General features: G+C 39.3%; 1 protein-coding gene across 1 annotated transcript in view; it reads left to right on the forward strand.

Annotated features, from left to right (window-relative positions):
* Positions 1 to 18,462, forward strand: part of CDH17 (cadherin 17) — a 39,459-nt gene extending 20,997 nt beyond the window's left edge. Inside the window, exons 9-18 of the mRNA XM_054019355.1 lie at positions 843 to 993; positions 3,331 to 3,546; positions 5,199 to 5,275; positions 6,882 to 7,073; positions 8,983 to 9,227; positions 11,975 to 12,105; positions 13,648 to 13,884; positions 15,063 to 15,179; positions 15,303 to 15,419; positions 17,349 to 18,462. Coding sequence (XP_053875330.1) covers positions 843 to 993; positions 3,331 to 3,546; positions 5,199 to 5,275; positions 6,882 to 7,073; positions 8,983 to 9,227; positions 11,975 to 12,105; positions 13,648 to 13,884; positions 15,063 to 15,179; positions 15,303 to 15,419; positions 17,349 to 17,449 — 1,584 coding nt within the window. The 3' untranslated portion in view covers positions 17,450 to 18,462. The remainder of the gene's footprint in view (positions 1 to 842; positions 994 to 3,330; positions 3,547 to 5,198; positions 5,276 to 6,881; positions 7,074 to 8,982; positions 9,228 to 11,974; positions 12,106 to 13,647; positions 13,885 to 15,062; positions 15,180 to 15,302; positions 15,420 to 17,348) is intronic.
* Positions 18,463 to 20,194: the final 1,732 nt, after the last annotated feature.

The following is a 20,194-nucleotide window of genomic DNA, read 5'->3' on the forward strand; positions in this document are numbered from 1 at the left end:
ATAAAACCGTGATCATTTGCCTACTTCTCACTGAAGGTAGAATAAGTATTTCCAGGAAAGAATACAGTTATAGGCCCTAATTCTGCAAAGAACATAAGCAGGTGCCTAACTTTAAACACTTCTATGCGACTAATCATATGCTTAAAGTTAGGCACATTCTTAAATTCCTTACTAAATTGTGGCCACAGAGAGGAACGATAGTCTTGTGGTTGTAACTGACACTGGCCTGGGACTAGATGGAGATACACCTCTACCCCGATATAACACGACCCGATAAAACACGAATTCGGATATAATGCGTAAAGGAGTGCTCCGGGGGGGTGCGGCTGCGCACTCTGATGGATCAAAGCAAGTTAGATATAACGCGGTTTCACCTATAACACGGTAAGATTTTTTGGCTCCTGAGGAGAGCGTTATATTGAGGTAGAGGTATATAGGGTGAAATCCCAACCCCTTGAAATCAATGGGAGTTTTGCCATTGACTTCATTGATGCTAGGATGTCACCCATAGCTTCTGTTTCAGCTCTCGCACAGGTGTCTTGTGCACTTCACCTATCTGTATCTGAGTTACTCATCAGTGAAATGGAGAGAACAATGTTTTCCTGCCTCTCCTGGGTGTTGGGAGAATAAATGCATTGATGAATTGTGAGGCATTCAGATAACATGGTAATAGGTACCATGTAAGAGCCTATAAGTAACTATTATTAAAATAGATGAAAATGTTATTAAGACATACAGAAAGAGCTTTCATTTGGTAGCAAGGTTTTCATTGCGATCCCTTTAAATGGAAGCTATTATAGTTCTTGCGTTTATTATTCCTAATTGCAATATTATCATTGTAGTATTCATTCTTTGCAACTGCAAAAGATGAAGGAGGAGAGGAACTGGACCGGCCTTTGCCAATCTTCGTTCAGATTGAAGACATTAATGATAATCCTCCTGTGTGCCAGAATGCTTTGACTATATTTGAAGTTCAGGAGAATGAAGGATTAGGTAAGACATCATGAAAGTAACTATTATATAAATCATTCTCACTGTCTGAACATTGTTTCCATTTGATGAAACTAGAATTAACAGTTTCAGGGCCCAATTCTGTCACATTTATTCACTTTGAATAGTGCTTATTCATGCAAATTGTCCCACTGACTACAGTTGGATTGTTTGTGTAACTAAGCTAGTCATGGTGAGTGAGAGCTGCAAAATCAAATCCTCAATGCGTAAAACAGAAATGTCATTTAAAATACAATATTGTGCTCTCCTACAATCACAATGCTAAAATGTACAATAGAATTTGCTTTCCTTTTTTAAGATAAAAAGTATGGTTTGCTCTCACTGGATAAGTGCTTTGATTCTCCTGTCCCTTATATGGATGCTACATTGGTGTAACTACATTAATTTCAATAGAGTTACTTCTGATTTACACCAACGTTAGTGAAATCTGCCCCTAAGTCTCTACATTACTTGTTCAGAGGTTTTAAGGCAAGAACACCCCATTATGATAATCTACTCTGACCTCTTGCACAACACAGGCCATAGAATTGCACTCAGTAATTCCTGCATCAATCCCATATCTGTTGATTGAGCTATGTTGATGCATAGCTTTAATATAAAGCTACTGTGTTTCTTCACAGTATTTTCCAGAGAAAAGGCGAGTCAGGTAATATCTTTTATTGAACCAACTTCTATTGGTGAAGGACACAGGCTTTTGAACTAGACAGAGTTTTTCTTCAGGTCTGGGGAAGGTACTCAGAGGGTCACCGCTCAATACAAGGTGGAACAGATTGTTTAGTGTAAGTGGTTAACACACATTGTAAGAGACCATTCAAGGTGAAGTAGTCACTTAACACCTCTGCAGTCATAGGACAAAAAAGGGGGTGTGTGGATTACAGATTGTTGTAATAAACTAGAAAATCCAATATCTTTATTAAGACCATGATTTTTAGTGTCTAGCAAAGTTATGAATTTAAGTTCCCAGCTTCATCTTTTGAAAGTGTTGTGCAGATTTCCTTTGAGGATGAGGACTGAGAGGTCAGATGAGTGATTGTTTTGTGAAAAGTGTTTGCCCATGGGTGATATGGTATTTTTGTCTTTTATCATTTTTCTGTGTGAATTAATCTGAGAATGTAGCAAGTGTCTGGTTTTACGCACATAGTTGTAATTGGGGTATTTAGTGCACTATATGAGGTACACCATATGCTGTGATAGGTACGTGTGGGACTCATGCATCTTAAAATGTGTGTTGTGGGGGATACAGATCACTGTAGCACTGGAGATATGTCTGCAGGTTTTGCATCTGTTGTTATTGCAGGGTTATGGAACAATCTGTCCACCTTGTATTTACCTGTGACACTCTGAGTACCTTTTCAAGATCTGAAGAGGAGCTCTGTGTAGCTTGAAAGCTTCTCTCTTTCACCAACAGAAATTGGTCCAATAAAAGCTATTACCTCACTGTGATGGGGTGCCTACTCCACATATGCCTGGAAAGGTTTAACGTGGACCTGAGGGGCCAGGGTACCTGGCTGCATCTGGAGGGACAGCCAGGCCTAACTGAACAAGAAACCCAGCTGGGCTGGAATAGGCTGGATTATAAAACCAGAAAGTTTGCAGCAGAAGGAGGCTGCAGGGAGAGGGCCTGCAGTCAATCCCTGGGAGCAGAGAGGAAGAGAGGTGAAAACCCAGGAGGAAGAATAAGCCCTGGGTTTCCAGCCCTAACAGAAGGGTAAATCCCAGAGGAGTTGTGGGGAAAGGAAGCCTGTGAGGGCTAATTAAGAAGAAGCCCAGGGAAACAGCAGCAAGGGATAGGACTATGCAGACCTGGGCTGTTTGTTGTAGGGTCCCTAGGATGGAACCCGGTGTAGAGGGCAGGCCTGGGTTCTCCTACCAGCCACTGGGAAATGACACAGGAGTGGAGGAGATGCCAACTGCACAAGCTGGTCTGGAGAGACTTTGTTACCTCAGAAGGGGAGGAGTAGAGTGACTTCGCTGGAGGGGCTGATTCACAAAGAAGTAGTATCCTGAGCCCGGAGAGAGAGGGGCCATGGTGCAAGGAAGGGGGCATCAGACCTGAGTGGAGATAATCCACAAGGAGGCGCCACAAGGAGGGGGCCCCTTGTGGTGAGTGAAGCCCACCATACTCGCCCACCTTGTCTCTGTAATATCCTGACTACACGGCTACAGCAACACTGCAAACAATATTTTCCAGGCAATTGGCATTTTTATGGTATCTGTTATATTCCTACTAGCAGCATTGTCTATAGTATTTGATTCAATGGGAAAGGATATATTGATAGATGCGTTATCTAACTGACTTCATTCTTTCCTTGACCCTAGGGAGCACTATTGGAACTCTGCGTGCTACAGACATGGATCAAGAAAACACTCTTAATTCTCGCCTGCAGTTCCGTATTGTGGACCAGAACCCCAAAATCCCTTTAGATAACCTCTTTATTATCCAGCAAGAAGCTGGGACTTTCCAGCTATCTAGCCCTTCATTAAACAAGCGGGTAGTTTCGAATTATTTTGTAAGGGTGGAGGTGACAGATAAAGGTCAGTACAAACAGCCCATCACACACTGAAATAATTTCATTCGTCAGCTTTCCTGTTTCAGTGTTCAGTATCCACGACATTCATGTTAAGCGATTCCCAGACAGGGCATTACAGGAAGCAGCAGTATTGAGGGCTGCTCTTCTTACTGAATTTTATTTAATTGTTTTAAAGATGCACAGAGAAATGACTCATAATATGATCATTAAATTCAGCAAGCACTAGGGCAGAAGGTTCACTAGAATTCTCCAGTAAGAGGTTTTCTACTGCATGGGAATCTCTGAAGGGTTTGCATGATTTGTGATGTTTCCACTGGTTTTATTGGAAAGCATTAATGTCTCACTGAAGAAACTTCAGTGAGTTCAGTGCAGCTGGCCAGAGAGTCCAGATGGTTTATACAAATATTCAGAACAAAAGTTCATCTTCAAAAAGGTTTTGCAAGACTCATTATCCAAGAGCTCAGAAATCCCTGATGGTTAACTGAATAGAAAGTACGTACATTTTCCCATTAAAGATTAAGGGCTTCATCCTGAAGTTCTTAGCCAAGCAAAACTTACAAAATTTACATTGACCTCCATAGGAGATAGAAGCGCATAGAGTAAGCAGGATTACATTTCTCTTACATTAATGAAACAGCGTGGTTTAAACAAATGATAGAACTTCAAAAGGCTTGGTAGTTGGCTTTGGAAGCTCATTTAGAATTATATTTAAACTATTTTGTTTAGGATACTCACTGAGTCCTGGTTTATGATGAAAATACTGGGATCTGACTATGTCTGAACAATTTACAGTCAATCAGAGCAGGCTTTTTGGACCCATAAAACCAACTAAGGGCTCTCCCCCATTTGTGGCACATTCCTGGATTTAAAACAAGGTTGTGAGGTCTGCTGCTGTCTGAGTTCACTGATCGGCATTCTGTTAATTATGTCTAGTTTAGGCCCAGCCAGGGCCGGCTCCAGCATTTCTGCCGCCCCAAGCAAAAAAAAAAAAAAAAAAACCCCGTGATTGCAACCGGCGGCGGCAATTGAAAAAAAAATAAATAAAAAAAAGCTGCAATCGGCGGCGGCAGTTCAGTGGCAGGTCCTTCGCTCCTAGAGGGAGTGAGGGACCTGCCGCCTCTGAATTGCCACAGGTGCCGCCCCTCTCCCTTGGCCGCCCCAAGCACCTGCTTGTTAAGCTGGTGCCTGAAGCCGGCCCTGGGCCCAGCTATAAGCAAAGATCACAATGTTCTCTGATGACCCACATAGGGGAAAAAAAGATGATATCTCTGGATGGGGGAGGGAGGAGTCTCCTTGCAATCTCCATGTTATGAAGAACACAAAAGATTCATTATCTTCCTGCTCCTGATCAACGGTGGGGCGAAAGTAAATTTGGAAAAAGGAATAAGAGTAAGGATGGAGGAAATATTGAGAGAACTAGGAAGAGGCAAGGAGAGACTGAGGGAATCCCTGTCAAAGTATAAACTAATTGTGACTCCCAATATCTTGTGGCCAGGCTTTCTCACAGCAGTAGGATTTTGCTTTGATTGCTACGTTGTTGTTTTGCCATGTTGTATGATTGTACAATGCCTATCGCATTGTGGACACTTGAAAAAAAACAACCCAGGTTTTCTGCAGAAATGTTGCTTGTGACATGCTTTATTCTGTTTTGTACAGTGTTCACAACATTGTGTGATGTGAAAATAAACGTCATTGACATCAATGATCAGATTCCCATCTTTGAAAAATCAGACGTGAGTATTCCTCACAATATTGTTTCTGATGCTGCAAGACAAACTTTTACTAAAGCTATGGCCAGATCCAATGCCTGCTGAAGTCAATGGAAGTTTTTCCATTAACTACAATGGTCATTGGTTAAGGCTGCTAGTGAGCAGTAGAGATAACATTATGCCTCTGCAGCAAGGCCTGCCTATGAGATCTAAATAGCTGCGGTAAATAGATTTACACACACAAAATCTGATAGTTCATTCTAAAGTATCAAAATAAGTTAAAATGTATACTGCTCATTTAAAGGGACAATATTGGGAAATCAGGCCTGAAATTTAGGTTTTATAAAGGGGGGAAGGGGAGTGGAAATGAAATGGATTAAAATGGCTTAATGTAAAAAATGTATTTGATTTAAGATTTCCCCTTAATACCATTGCAAAAACAGTGCTAGTGCATATGCACCAGAAAGTGAAATTAACTGTAATCACAAGTGAAACTGACCAGTCTATTTTCTTTCTGTAAAGGGAAAGTGCAAAAGACAAAGAGCATGAATGGTGAAGAATGGATTAGATTTAGAAAGTTTGCTCAGTTCTAATAAACTAAAATATTTCTAGTAATACAGAAATAATTGTATGTAAATATATAAATTTTAACCTGGCAGCATCCCTTCAGTTTCTAGACTACAAGGATGTAAGGCTTTTAATAAAAGAACTATTGAAAAAAAAATTGTAACAAGCTATTTGGGGCAGATTAAATAGTTGGAGGAAACATGTCAAAGGCCAGATTATGCCATCAATTACACCTTTGTAGCTCCGTGACTTAATTTTACAGATATTTGATTTCAATTAAATAATATTCTGCAATTTCTTTCCAAAATAATAATAGCAATATGAACCATACAAATACATAGTTATAATTATGATCTATTTAAAAGATAAAAACATTTATAAATTAAAAAAATCAATCTAACCACTGCTTGCATGAGAAGTATTACTTATTTTTGTAAAGGAATTCAACTGTTAAGGAAAAAAATCTTTAAGGAGCATGTTGGCAATTCGGGAGGTTTATTGTTGACATATGTCCAATGTATCTTTTGTGTAAGGTTTGTACATGGGCCTAGAAATTTCAAATAGGCACTTTTAATTAAAGAATGATTGAGGGTGAAATCCCTGATGGTTAACTGAATAAAAAGTACCTACTTTGTGCTGGTATAGCAACTACTACCCAACCTTGCCAATTGAATGGGGCACTCAAGCCAGTTGATTGACATAACTCAGCTTTTTGAGTTTATCATTCGGATGTTTACCTAAGTTAGAAGGATGGATGGTCTTTTTGGAAGTGGGCTAGGACTCAGGACACTGGGTGGAATTCCTGGGTCTGCCACAATTTTTCTGTGTGACCTTGGGCCAGATCTTCAAAGACATTTAGGCACCTAACTCTCATTGATTTCAATGGGAGTTAGGTATTGAAATACCTTTGAGGATCTGAGCCTCAATCTCTTTATGCCTCATCTGTAAATAGAGAAAATATTTCTCTACTTCCTTGTGTGGTTGAACTCATTAATGATTGTGCATCACTAAGTTGTAGCACTGAAGCCTGATGTCTCATGTTTCAATTTTCTTTTCTCTTTAGTATGGTATTTTGATTATTCTTGAAGATACTCCAGTAGGAGAAGTAATACTAGAAATTCAAGCTACAGATGCTGATGAACCATTCACTGGGAGCTCTCAAATCATTTACCAAATTGAAGAGGGAGATCAAAATAAAAACTTCATTATAGAGACAGACACCAAAACAAATAGGGGATTTGTAAAGATTAACAAGGTAAGTGGATCTCTTTAATTCCTAAATTACAGCAGTACAAGTACATTTTTTCTTTAAGCCTTATTTTTTGTTCTTAAACAACATCCAGTAAGCTTTTTTTTTTAACTGCTTGCTGATGCATTATGGATCTCCAGAAAACACAGCTTAAAATGTGTGTCTCATTGATTCCCCACTGTAAAGCGGTGAGCTAAAGCTTTGAATATTGAACTGGAAGGAAGTGGCCAGTACAGTAGCAATAATTAAACTACCTGCATCCTAAGAAAAATGAAAAAAATGAGGAGGAAGCCCAACGTATTACAAAAATTGGTAACTGAAACCAGAAAAATATCTAGAACTCTTTACAAAATGGCTGTACCATAGCAGAAAGTGTGTTTTAACTGTTAAGTGTATCCTAGCCCTATGCCACATACAGTGTAACAAAGCTGGTAATAGTTTGTAGAGCGCTACACAGCAAAGGGTTTTGATTTCCAGACAAGTTACCCACAAAGAGTCGTTTTCTTTGCCCTTCAAAATATGTATGCCTTTTATCACTGTTACACCAAATGTTGTACCTGTTACCCATGTCTCTTCAATTGAGGCAAACTCCATACAGACTCAAAATTATATTTTAATCTTTACTAGAACATCAGAATGAAATAAATTACTCATTCTAGTCAATAAATTAAAATATTCCCACAAGGGTTGCTTGTTCCTTATGTGGAACTTGCTTTGATGTCAGTGGAGTTATTTTGACACATTGAACATACAGTGTCCCTTATTGCAACTCTTTTGTTTCTTTAGACTATATCACAAGATATGATGATGGTATGTTGTATTGTAGATCTTTGTTCTTTACGCAAACACTGTAAGGTCACTGGAAAACTAAGCCAAGTAAACATTACAGTGTCTCACAGATATTTGTTTGTAATACCATACGAAGTAAAAGATATCTATTCCGGGATGGAATCTTAGAGCTGGTGAGCATTTCCAACCCATACTGACTTTTACAATGGGAGTTGCAGGTGCTCAGTATGTCTCAGGAGCAGGACAAATGTAGGGTTTGTTTCTGTTAAAGTGAACACTGACTGAGACAAAGCCAAAGTCAGTATTTACCTTGATAGATAACAAATCATGATGTTCACTGAAACAAGAAGTCAGCGAATATATAGTTAGAAATACCAGGAAAACCCTGTATTATGACCATAAGTTTAAAAACCAGAGGTGCTTTTCCTTTTAAATTAACCTTCTCAAAGGCAGTTGAAGTTAGATCCAAAAACAAACAAATAATTATTCATCATCTAATGGGTAAAATATAGTTTTCATTACCTCACCTGCAGCCATTTTGGGTGCAGTCATTCACATGTTCAGTTTTCTTGATTAACATTGTTCTAGACCTCACTATTATTGCTTTCCAAGGATATAACCATTAGAAACCTATTAGCTAATTGCATAACTGTTTTCAACCAATCATGAGCCAGAGTCTTCTTGTATGTAACAATAAATATTATTGCTATCAATGGAATTGGAAATTAATTGGAAATGTTACTTGTTGAGGGACACTCCCAAGATCTATTCGTTTTGAAATAATTCTTTCTAGTGCTGTGCTGTTGTCCTCCTACATGATGAGTCTGCCCTATCTCTTCATTACCTAAGATATACTCTGTCTCCAAAGCAGGGGAGATGGTACCATTGTGTCTGTTGGCTTCACATTAGGGGAGAATCAATAGGTTGCCTGAAAGCCTTACTTTTAACTTCTTAGTTTATCTTCAGCATTGAGAATACCCACCCTCGTGCTTCCAATTCCCCCAGGGATGGAAATCTTCAAATGAGTTGGAGATTATAGGCATACATGAGAGATTCCTCAACTGTTTATCTTATTGAAGAGAACAGTGAAATGATTGTTTATTGCAATCTCTCCCCATTTCCCCAGGTTCTTGATTTTGAAATGTCTTCAACGTACAACCTGACAGTCAAGGCCACAAATCCAGAACCTTTGGTACAAGGAGTACAGTATAATTCAAGCTCCACTGCCTATTTCGGAGTTGTTGTGGTGGATGTGAATGAAGTGCCAGTTTTCTCTCAGAACATTTATATAGGAAATATATTTGAAGATGTTCCTGTAGGTACTTTGGTGATGACAGTGACAGCCAATGATCCTGAGGGGGACCAGATAAGGTAAAACAAAAAACAAAAATCCCCACAACCAAACAAAAAAAACCCTGCCTTCTATTTATTTGTAGTTTTTAGCATTGACTGGGATTCTCACATCAGTTGTCAATCTAGTCCTAAACCAGTGAGCCTCTAGATTGAAATGCTGTGGTTGAGAGCAATAGCACATCTGTGCTAGGAAGAGGACACATCCAAACATAGAATACAAGGAAATGCAACAATTTTTTCAATGTATGTATAGTTTACATTTGATTGTGGAAGATAATACAAAACAGTTGGGTGTGTTCCTGTTGCAGTACATGGTCTTCTCTGCAGCAAACTCCAGGGTAGAGCCTTTTGTATGTACCTGTATTATAGCAAGAATAATTCCAATGGAGCTCATGGTTTATGAGATTAATAATGAAAAATAGGCCAAAGTAAATCTCCAAAGAAAGGCACTGTTGACTTGAAAACAATCCCTTTTGCCTGGATTTGTGGTTTCAAGTAGGTTTAATAATGAATGAGTTGTGTATAAAATATTCCTAGATGGAGACTAAGAATAAGCAAGAGGACAATGATTTTTTTTCATTTCAGTAAGGCACATGTTAGTGCTTTTTATGCAGCAGAACACACCTACAAACTAAACAAAGAGTTTAACACATCTAAAGCAGGTCTTCAATAATACATTAGATTTTTTTTTCAAATCAGTCTTCTTTCGTTCAATTCTCAGAGTCTAAGCCTCTGTTTAGGATGCAAAAAATGCTCTGACACTACTAATGTACAATTCATACTGAGGGTTTTGCGGAAAAATAAAAAACGTTAACTAGTTTTGAGGAAAACACCAAGCAAGCTAATGGAGTTACATGAAAGATGAATCTGACCTCAGGTCTCCCCAGCACCACACATATGAATGATCTATATTTTACACTGATTCCATAAACTTGGTTTGTCTCAGTGAAAATGCCAGTGGTGACACCTAGAGGACAGCATTTAAAGATGGACTGACAATCTCTCTGCCCCTGATAAATTAGTGTGAAGGGGAAACACTCAGGGCAACAACTTGTGCTCTCTTCCATGCACTAACAATCACTTATAATAGCTCTGTGGTTTCTGCATTGGCCTGCTAAACCCAGCGTTGTGAGCTCAGTCCTTGAGGGATCTGGGGCAAAAATCTGTCAGGGGATTGGTCCTGCTTCGAGCAGTGGGTTGGACTAAATGACCTCCTGAGGTCCCCTCCAACCCTGATATTCTATGATACTGAAGCATGATGATCACAACCTCTGACTGTAATACATTCTCACCACAGACAGTAGTGTTGTAGCCTTGCCAGTTCCAGCATACTAGAGAGATAAGGTGGGGGAGGCAATATCTCCTATTGGACCAACTTCTGTGGGTGGGAAAGACAAGCTTTTAAGCTTACACAGAGATCTTAGAAGGTCTCTCAGATCTGAAGAAGAGCTTTGTGTAAGCTCGAAAGCTTGTCTCTCTCACCAGCAGAAGTTGGTCCAATAATAGATATTACCTCACACACCTTGTCTAGTTTATCTACACTTTCTTCTATCACTGTGCCTCATACAAATCCTCTCTCCTCCCCCTGGTAGAGTATGCAGGTACAAACATTATTTTTGTCTTTATCTTATACGAAAAGGCAGTATACTCCCTGTTGCTGACCATTAAGGTTAAGGCCTCTTTACTTGCTTGTCTTCTAAATGGTGCAAGTGTCATGGAATGCATTCAGATGGCTTCCACTGTGGCTGTTTGTCATGGGGTCACTGTCCCTGGAACTGATGTTGTGAGTGTCCCCGGTAAGTGGTAGATCCTTAAACCAAAGCCGTGATATTCAACAGTGAGTACATAACTCTAAGCTTTATTGATCCTGTCTGCATGTTATGAGATTTCTTTATTCCCTTCCCTAACAACCCAGTCAACAACCAGCTACCCTACTTCATCTTACTCCAGTATCTGCCACTATATCCAAAAGTGATATATAAGCACATTAACTAGATGTTTTTGCTAACTTAATCAGTAGTGAAAGAATTAAATATTGATATTTAAATCATCATTTGTCTTCAGAATTAAAATCCTATTGAGATTAATAGGAGCAGTTCACACGTATCTCTGAGCTAGCTGTCTGCATACTCAGTCAATTGTCAAACAACACTGTTTACACTCTGTTTAAACTGATCACATATCAGAGGGGTAGCCGTGTTAGTCTGGATCTGTAAAAAGTGACAAAGAGTCCTGTGGCACCTTATAGACTAACAGACTAATCGTCTGTTAGTCTATAAGGTGCCACAGGACTCTTTGTCATTTAAACTGAATTTATACTCATGTCACATTTTAAAGATTCTTTGTAAATTAAGGATCTAGAGTCATTTTAAATTAATTATTTGGGAACGTTAAAAAAATCACAATTATACAGCTATTATAACTGCATTTTACACAGGGCACAGCTTTTAGATTGTGGTAGTAGGACCTCCCTGAGCATCTAGTCTCATATTTTTTTCACTTGCCTTTAACCCTAACTGAAGGGCAGACCCCAGGGCATCTGTTGAGTTGTCTCTCTCTTTTTTGGTGGAAGGACGATCAATTTTCCCCAAGGAATTCTATCCTTGGCCTTTAGATACTCTACTATTAATCAAGCTATTTACTGATAGTTTTTAAATCAGTACAGATAATTTAATGTTTAACCAATGAAGAGACATTTGCTTTATAAAAATTATTATGGCTTGGTACAGAATATATATACACATCTATATTTATGCTTTGTGAAGATACACGTTGAAAAGCAACAACAGAAACTGGCTGAGGATTGATACATTTTCTGGAGAGATATATACCGCTGCTCCTTTGGATCGAGAAGTAGAACATGAATACAAAGTAGAAGTCACTGCAACAGAAGAAAGTAAGCAATGAAAGCACCATGTATGTTTTCCAAGGCTACATGCACAGCTAACAGCAAGACCTTGACTTGTCTGATACAACTATAGAAGTTGCATTGTCAAATTATTTTTGATGTATCTTGCTGTTTATGCTTGGGAGGATATATTCATTTAAGAAATACTTTCTGTAAAATGAAACTTCAAATTATTGATAATATGGAGTAGGGCTGTCAAATGATTTAAAAATAATCTCAATTAATCGTGAGATTAAAAAATTGCAATTAATTGCAGTTTTAATCACACTGTTAAACTACAATAGAATACCAATTTCAATTTATTACAAATATTTTGGTTGTTTTTCTACATTTTCAAATATATTGATTTCAATTACAACACAGAATACAAAGTGTTAAGTACTCACTTTATATTACTATTTTGATTACAAATATTTGTACTGTAAAAAAGATAAAAACAAGACAGTGCAAGATACAAGTTGAAGCATGAAAGGGCATATGAATGTTTAGCATATCTGTCAAGTAAATACCTTGCAACGCCGACTACAACAGTGCTATGCGAATGCCTGTTTTGACTTTCAGATGACATTGTAAATAAGAAACAGGCAGTTTTATCTCCCATAAATATAAACAAACGTATCTGTCTTAGCAATTGGTTGAACAAGAAGTAGGACTCAGTGGACTTGTAGGCGCTAAAGTTTTACTTTGTTTTGTTTTTGAGTGCAGTTATGTGGAAAAGTAATAATTCTACATTTGTAAATTTCACTTTCACGATAAAGAGATTGCACTACAGTGCTTGTGTGATGTGAACTGAAAAATAGTATTTCTTTTGTTTATCCCGGCAGGGGATTTCATTTTGCCAGCTACACTGCATGGATGGCTAACAAGACTGGGATGTATTTGGGTTGAAATCTGTCTTTTAAGGCATAAACCCAGGTTTCCCTAATTAACTAGAACACAACAGCAATTACTTAAATTGTAATACTGTCCATTGTTTTTGACTTATCAAAAGAATAGTTGACATTACTGGGGAAAGAGAAGGTCGTAGATGAAGAACTAGATTGGGGCTGCTGTTGCAGGGATGTGCAAAGAAAGGGAGACAGCTCAGGCAACCATATCCTGCCTTTTGCCTGCTCACGCAGGGAATAGCCAAAAAGCTGGGGTTTGTGTTCGCTCCAAAGAGGGCTTGCTGGATATGGTGGCTTAATATATCTCCTCTTTCACCAGTTAGCACTCAGAAGCCAGCACTAGTCCGTCAGAAGTGGCAGCTAGTGCCACGTTTAAAAATGTGTAGGGGTGTGTTAACACCCCCATCCCCCCATCCCCCCACGCTTTTTAAAAAGTGACACTAGCTACCACTTCTGGCTCCAGAGACTGCCTCTGTATTCTACAGACAGAGTAGCTCTGACACCTGCCTCTCTCATGTTGCACCACCATACCCACTCTCTTCAAGGCCACTGTGGCTGCAAAATCAACAAGCCAGCCTCAGGCGACCGTGAATTTGAAGTCTATGACCTGAAGTATAATTTTGCACTGTTTTAAATTCTATAGATAAAAAATCTCAGAGCTCCACAGCAGTCTTCATGCTATACATAAAAGATGTGAATGATAATCCTCCCCGGTTAGCAAAGGGTAATCATCTATTCTTCTGCCATCCGCTCCGTGGAGGAGTAAGAGCAGAGATCCAGGCCACCGATGATGATGAACAACTGTATTCTCCAGAATTCACTTTTTCTCTCGGGGGTGGTGAAAATATAAAGAGTGACTGGGAAATTTCTAGAATAGATGGTAAGTTTTTCAATCATATGGAAAATGTAGCATGTGCATGTATTTATTGTGTATATTTAAGAAATGGTTGGATTCCTGTTTCATTCTGACCTTTGTGTGTTATATTCCGTACATTGAAATATTTAGGTGTGTTGAGAAAATAATACATATTTGAGTACATGATTATGGCAACACTTTAGATTGTTGTATTTGGCTTTATTTTACATTGATAAAACCCATTGTCTGTAAGAGATGACACTTTTATTTAGTGTGCTAGCAAACTGGGATTTTTCTGACAAGAAGAGAGAAGAAACACATGTGACTCAAAGTGCTCTGTGAGTCTACTTCAATATAAACAGTATAAAACCGTTTTTGATAAAGAAACAGAGCAGCTAGAGTATACTGTGCATTAGAGACTTTTCCCAGAACATTGCATTTTTAAGGGTCATATTCTGATGTTGGATGTGGCAATGTGCAAAACCAGACTATAGATTTATGGTATGTATTGTAGCTAGAATGTTTGGTGAAGGTTCCCCACTACACTGGCTTAGTTTGCATGCATCAAAGGGGTGGCTTGTCCTGCTAGGTGACCTTGGGGGCACTTTTTAGGAAAGCCTGCCATGTTAGGTTATCATGGGGTGTAAAATGAGGATGGCCTACCCAGCTGGTTTAGATATTCTGAAATGGTTGCATGAGTGTGGAATTCCTTCTGAATATAAGAGGTGGTATATTATAGAAGTTAAGATGCAGAAGGCACTGGATGAGATTCTATGGCCTGTGTATTGCAGGAGATGATCATAAAGGTCCCTATGTGGTTTTGCAGGGGGCAGAATAGACCACATGTAAGAACTTTCTGAGCTTCTGAGTCCTTCTCATACATCCACCTCTGCCCCACCCTTGGCCTGTCCTAGAATATCCCCTGTGCCTGGGGTCCCTGCAGAGGCGGCATAGAGCTGATGGAGGCAGCTAAGTGCCAGACACAAAGGCTGTCTGCACCTGGAGTTATTCCCCAGGGGCCCTTGCATCTGCCCTGGAGCTCCTTTACAGCAGCTTGAATGGATTGGGGAACCACTAGATCTTAAAAAAAAAAAAAAAGACCTGGGCATTAGGGCATCTGCAGGTGGAGGTGTTTAGCGAAACTGAGCATGTTTTACAGTTCCTCATTGTCCTGATGTGTATGTCCTGTTTCATGTTAACAGGCACCCATGCTTACCTTTCCCCAAAGCACACTAATCTAGAGGAGAAACAGTATAGCATTCCGTTAATAATTAACGACAACGGAAAACCACCTTTGGAAGGAAACCTGAATCTTCACGGTACGTTACACACACACACAGCATTTATGTTACTGATTTACAGAGAATGGCAATATTCATGGACAGTTCTATAGGGCTGATAAACGATTCCACTAATCTTATGACATTTCTCTTTGACTGCAGTAAACATTTGCAGGTGTTCCGATGAGGAGAGATGTTTTATAGAAGTAGAAAACCATCCTGGGATGCCAAGCACAGGCATGGCAGTTGGTATTCTTCTTGGAGTATTGATATTCATCGGTAGGTGATATTTCTTAGAGACATGATTACTTTAATGTCTCAGTTTAACATTATTCATTGTTTTAACTCCCGTGAGCCTGTGGAACACCAACATTTATGGTGCCAACAAGCATGATTGTAAAGTTAGATTGTATTGCACAGGATCTTATTCGGATAGGCATGAGCTGATGGAATGCAGGCAAACAGATTTATACCTTTTCCCCAAAACCAAGACAGAATGCTTTTGAGTATTCTTTTAATAAACTTAAGCACAAAAGGAGTCGGGATGACTGACTGATGAGATCCAGTCTCCTCTTCTCCCCCCCCCCCCAATCCCACCCAGTAAGTAAATAAACAAAAGAATTCAGAGCACAGTCTGTGATTTTTGGATGGCGTAGCTACAGTCAGCAGACTGACTGACTGTGACTCAGATTTAGAGAGGGCGAAAATATCAAAAAGCTAAAATTAAATAAAATGTAGACATCATATCCGAAGGGATCAGACAAACGTAGAAGATGATATAAAGAGAAGTTATGTAAGCTTTCAATTACTTCAGTTACATAGGAAAAAAGAATGGGCACCAGAAAACAAGTTTTCTGCCCTGCAACTAGGAAAAGGAAACCAAGATTTTGTGATGACACTTGCTGTGTAATTCACAAGCCTCTGGAACAAGAGAAACTACCTATGACTATAATTTGGTCCTTAGAAGATGAAAGGGGGAAGGAGGATAGAGTGTGATTCAAAGAAAGCTAAGAAAATGGAAGAGCCAGGATCAGAGTTTGCGATTGCCAGAGAAACCCTTTACATTAGATCTATGTTCAACCCTCTGAAATCACTATTTCCCTGTAATGCCTTCATCCGATCTCTCATTTAATATGAACTAGAGACAAAGTGTACCATAGGAAAATTAGATTAACAGGAATAGCAAAACGTGATTCCTAGTACTAAGGACTTGATCCCACGTCACTGCCTTACTTGAAATTTCTATTCGCTGTTGGTTTGCCAGCAAACTCAGTGAAGACATTTTGTCCAGCTCTATGCTGGCCTACTTTAAAGAGGCCAGTGAAAGTAAGTTTTTAAAAAAACTGTATACGACTCATGATTTTTAAAATAAACTACTGTGCCAAACATACAGCTTCACTTTCACACATATAAAGGACCTTTTCCCCTTTGAATCAGGAACAAGAACCATATCCACTCAGACAGATTTAGCAGGGGATTCAGAGCTGGGCAATGAAAAGGATGAGAGATCTGGAAAGACTTTCATGTGTGGAGAGATTGAAAAGATTAGGAATCTTCAATTCAGAGTGGAGACTAATAAGAGGTGACATAATAAAGACGTACAGAGTAATAAATGGTATACAGAGGATAACAGTCACTCATATGCTTTCTCAGAAGAGAAGAACAAGGGGACATTAACTGAAAATGAAAGACAATAAATTTAAAACTGATAAAAAGGAAATTTTTTTTACACAGTGCAATAATTGCCACAACATATCATTGAGGCCAAGGACTTAGTACAATTTTAGAAAGAGACGGAACATTTATATTGATAATGAGAACATTTACAGTTACACTAGATAGGATAAGAAAAATGATAAGAGATAAAACCCCTCAAGTCTCAGGCCATGAAATACCCTCTAACTGAAGGGGATTAAGGAAGAAACCTCCCCTCAGGTCATCCCAGAATTGTCCAGTATGAGATTTCTTATACCTTCCTCTGAAGTATCTGGTCCTGACCACTGTCAGAGAGAAGCAACTGAACCAGAAGAACTACAAGTCTGGTCCAGTTTGGTAATTCCTATATCCCTAAAATCCATTTTGTTCCAATTAGGGATGGGAAAGTATTGTGAATAGTTTGTATATTAATGAAGCTTAATCCCTTGCTGAAATACTTTAAGACTGTTTTAAAATTCCCTTTATTAGGCCATGATTTTTCTTCTCTTTCAGGTTTGGTTGTAGGAGTTGTATTTCTCAAAATGAAAAACAAGAAAAGGAAAGAACTTAAGAAAAATGCAGTTGAGTCATCTGAACTGAAAACATTAACATAATCATTGTTTATTTTATTAGGGGAACAAATGACTTTTGTAACTCAGACCTCCCATAAATGTATTTTCAGAAACTCTTGACACAAACACATACATGCAGGTTCCCCCTGCTGCCCACTTCTATTAGATATTAAGATTCAGTTATAAAATCTATATACAAGGTTCAGTGGCAGCCATTAATAAAAATATCAGCCCTTGCCAGGAGTTAACGTGTGATCCCAGAAAGACTTATAGTCCTGTAGTGTGGAAACTATTAGTAAATATTGACTGCTCTATATTCTTAGAGAAAGTTTTCGTTTTCCTACAATTCTCTTTACAACAACAAGTTAACAGAGTGTCAATCAATTTAGGCTTCTCCTACAAAGTGGGAGGGATCCCTTGACCATAAATTTAACTGCTCCCCAAAGCTAGCTATGCCTGGAGATATTCTGACTTGGACCACACCTGCTTATATTATTACATTATTCTTGTAAATTTAGGACAGTAAGAATGACTGTGACTCACCAATATATTAAGCAACCTAGGTTAGTGAAATAGTAGGTATTTTAATTTTCCCTTTATTGCATGTATCCACTGGGATAGTCTATATTGTTTGTGTAAGCACCATTGTCCTCCTTTAGTGTTCCAAGAAGAACAAAAAAGAGAGATTTTTTTTAAAGTCTGTAGAAATTGGTTGATGTGCTACTGTATTATAATATTGCAAATAACTTCTGGCTCTGTACACATTAGATAGTAATTATATGTTCTCCCAAGGGCTTTATTGCTGTCCATGAAACAAGGATATAAAACCAATGCTGCTGGTGGAGTTTAACACAAAACTTTCCATAATAGAGACCTGAAATGGTAACTTGCCAGTGGGCTGTGCCTAATTCATGGTTTAAAAAACAGGCTTATATTGATGAATTATTTGGCGGTACACTGATGAAGGGTTGTTTGTTTGTAAGCTTTTATTCCCTGCTTAAAAAAAAACAAAGTATGCATGTATGTCCCAAATTTGAAAGGCTATGTTTTTTTGAAAGGGATAGAAAAAAAGCCCTTCTGAAAGGGAGGTGAGGGGTGTGGGAGGGTGGGTGTTTACATAGCAATTTTTTGGTCACTTTTGTATAAAGTACAGAGCTGGAAGGAAAGGAACATTACTCTGGTAGCATTGCATTAAAATATGTTTTCTTAGAGTACTGCCAATAAAAACTTTGCTTTTGGCCTTCAGCCATGTCTCACCACATCACATTGTCCAGCTGCTGAAGGTTGGAGAGCTTTGGTTGTTTGCTGTGGGGGTTATTTCATCTGCTGAAGTGTATTTTATGGTGGGATGATCAGTCCATTGTGTTTGACACTAAATTACGTCAGAGGGTGCAGTGTTAGGGATGAGTGTATTTATATTTTTATAGATCATATAAATAAAATAAATGATTAGGAATCAAAGACCACCACTGCATTTGTATATACCAATGTGGTTCTATCTCAAGAGAGAATATGCAAAAGTTCCATTTTGTTTTAACTTCTGTTTTAGTTTCACTCAGTCAGACTGTCTCCCATTTAGGACACGTAACTTTTTTGTAGGACAGTAAATACACTCTATGGTTCACCTGTATTCACCCCAGCTAGAAGACGTCATACTGTATTATTGAGTTTGACACTATGAGCCTGATTCTACCTTTTTTGTGCTCTGTCACAGAGCTCTTATCTCATCCTGTGGAGATGCAGGCGCTGTCTCAGTTTCCTCACCTCCTTTGAGTAATTTACCTTGCTCTCTGCAAAGCTTCCCTCCCAGCTGTGAATAGTTTGGCCCTCAGGACAAATTAAAAAGTCTGCTTGGTCTAAGGTAAGGAAAAATCCAAAAGAGAACACCCCCCATTCCATATCTTAATCCTTCAGTGCAGGGACCTCACAAAGTCTTTCATCTTCCCTGGGCCACAGCCCTCTCTTCAAGGTGTGTGAGACCTCAACCTCCTCCCCTCAACAAGGGTTCACCCTTCTTGCAGCTAGGGGTCTACAAACAATCCTTTGCACTAGGTTGCAGGGATCTCAGCAAAACTACTTCTATGTGGCACTATTAAGGCACAGAACAGCCTGTGCCCTCTCCCTACCAGGGGCTCCAACACTGAGGCCCAAAATACTAAAGTTCCTAGCATCTCCAGCCTCAGGTGTTCCTGCTTTACTTGTCCCCCATGCTTGTCGGCCTGCCTCTTAGGCCTTCTCCCCAGTCCTTCCACAGGTTTCTTCAGGTCAGCCCCTCCCAATCTCCTTCATGGGCTCACTCTCTGCTGAGAACCCTACTGCAGCTCTCGGCCCTGACTTAGCCCTGGCAGAAGTTTGCGGCTATCCATGTCTCCCTTGCCAGAGAACAGGACCTGTTCCTTTTGACTCTGTATTGAGGAAGGCAAGTGAACTTCATTAACCTCTCTTCCCAACATGCTTTGCTATCAATTTACAGTGCCTGGATCCTTCTGGGAACTACAGCTTCCAGAATTCCTTGCTCTTTTGGGCCAGAACTCAACCTGAGCCTGCCTTTGTAAGACCAGCACAGCCTGACACATGCTCTGTGCTGCAGGGCTCAGGCTCTCTGCCTATTCCTTACTGGTGAAACAAAGTCTGTGCTGATTGCATCTAGGGTAAAAAATCCTGCTGGGAGCAGGGAAACTGAGGCATGGGTGAACGATGCTTTGTATCAGACCTCTGCTGGGAGAAGGGAACCTGAGGGTGGTAAAGAATACTGCTAAACTCATGATACCTGCCAGAGGGTGTGAA

Source organism: Malaclemys terrapin, chromosome 2 (genome assembly GCF_027887155.1).
Source record: "Malaclemys terrapin pileata isolate rMalTer1 chromosome 2, rMalTer1.hap1, whole genome shotgun sequence".
NCBI classification, from domain to species: Eukaryota; Metazoa; Chordata; order Testudines; family Emydidae; genus Malaclemys; species Malaclemys terrapin.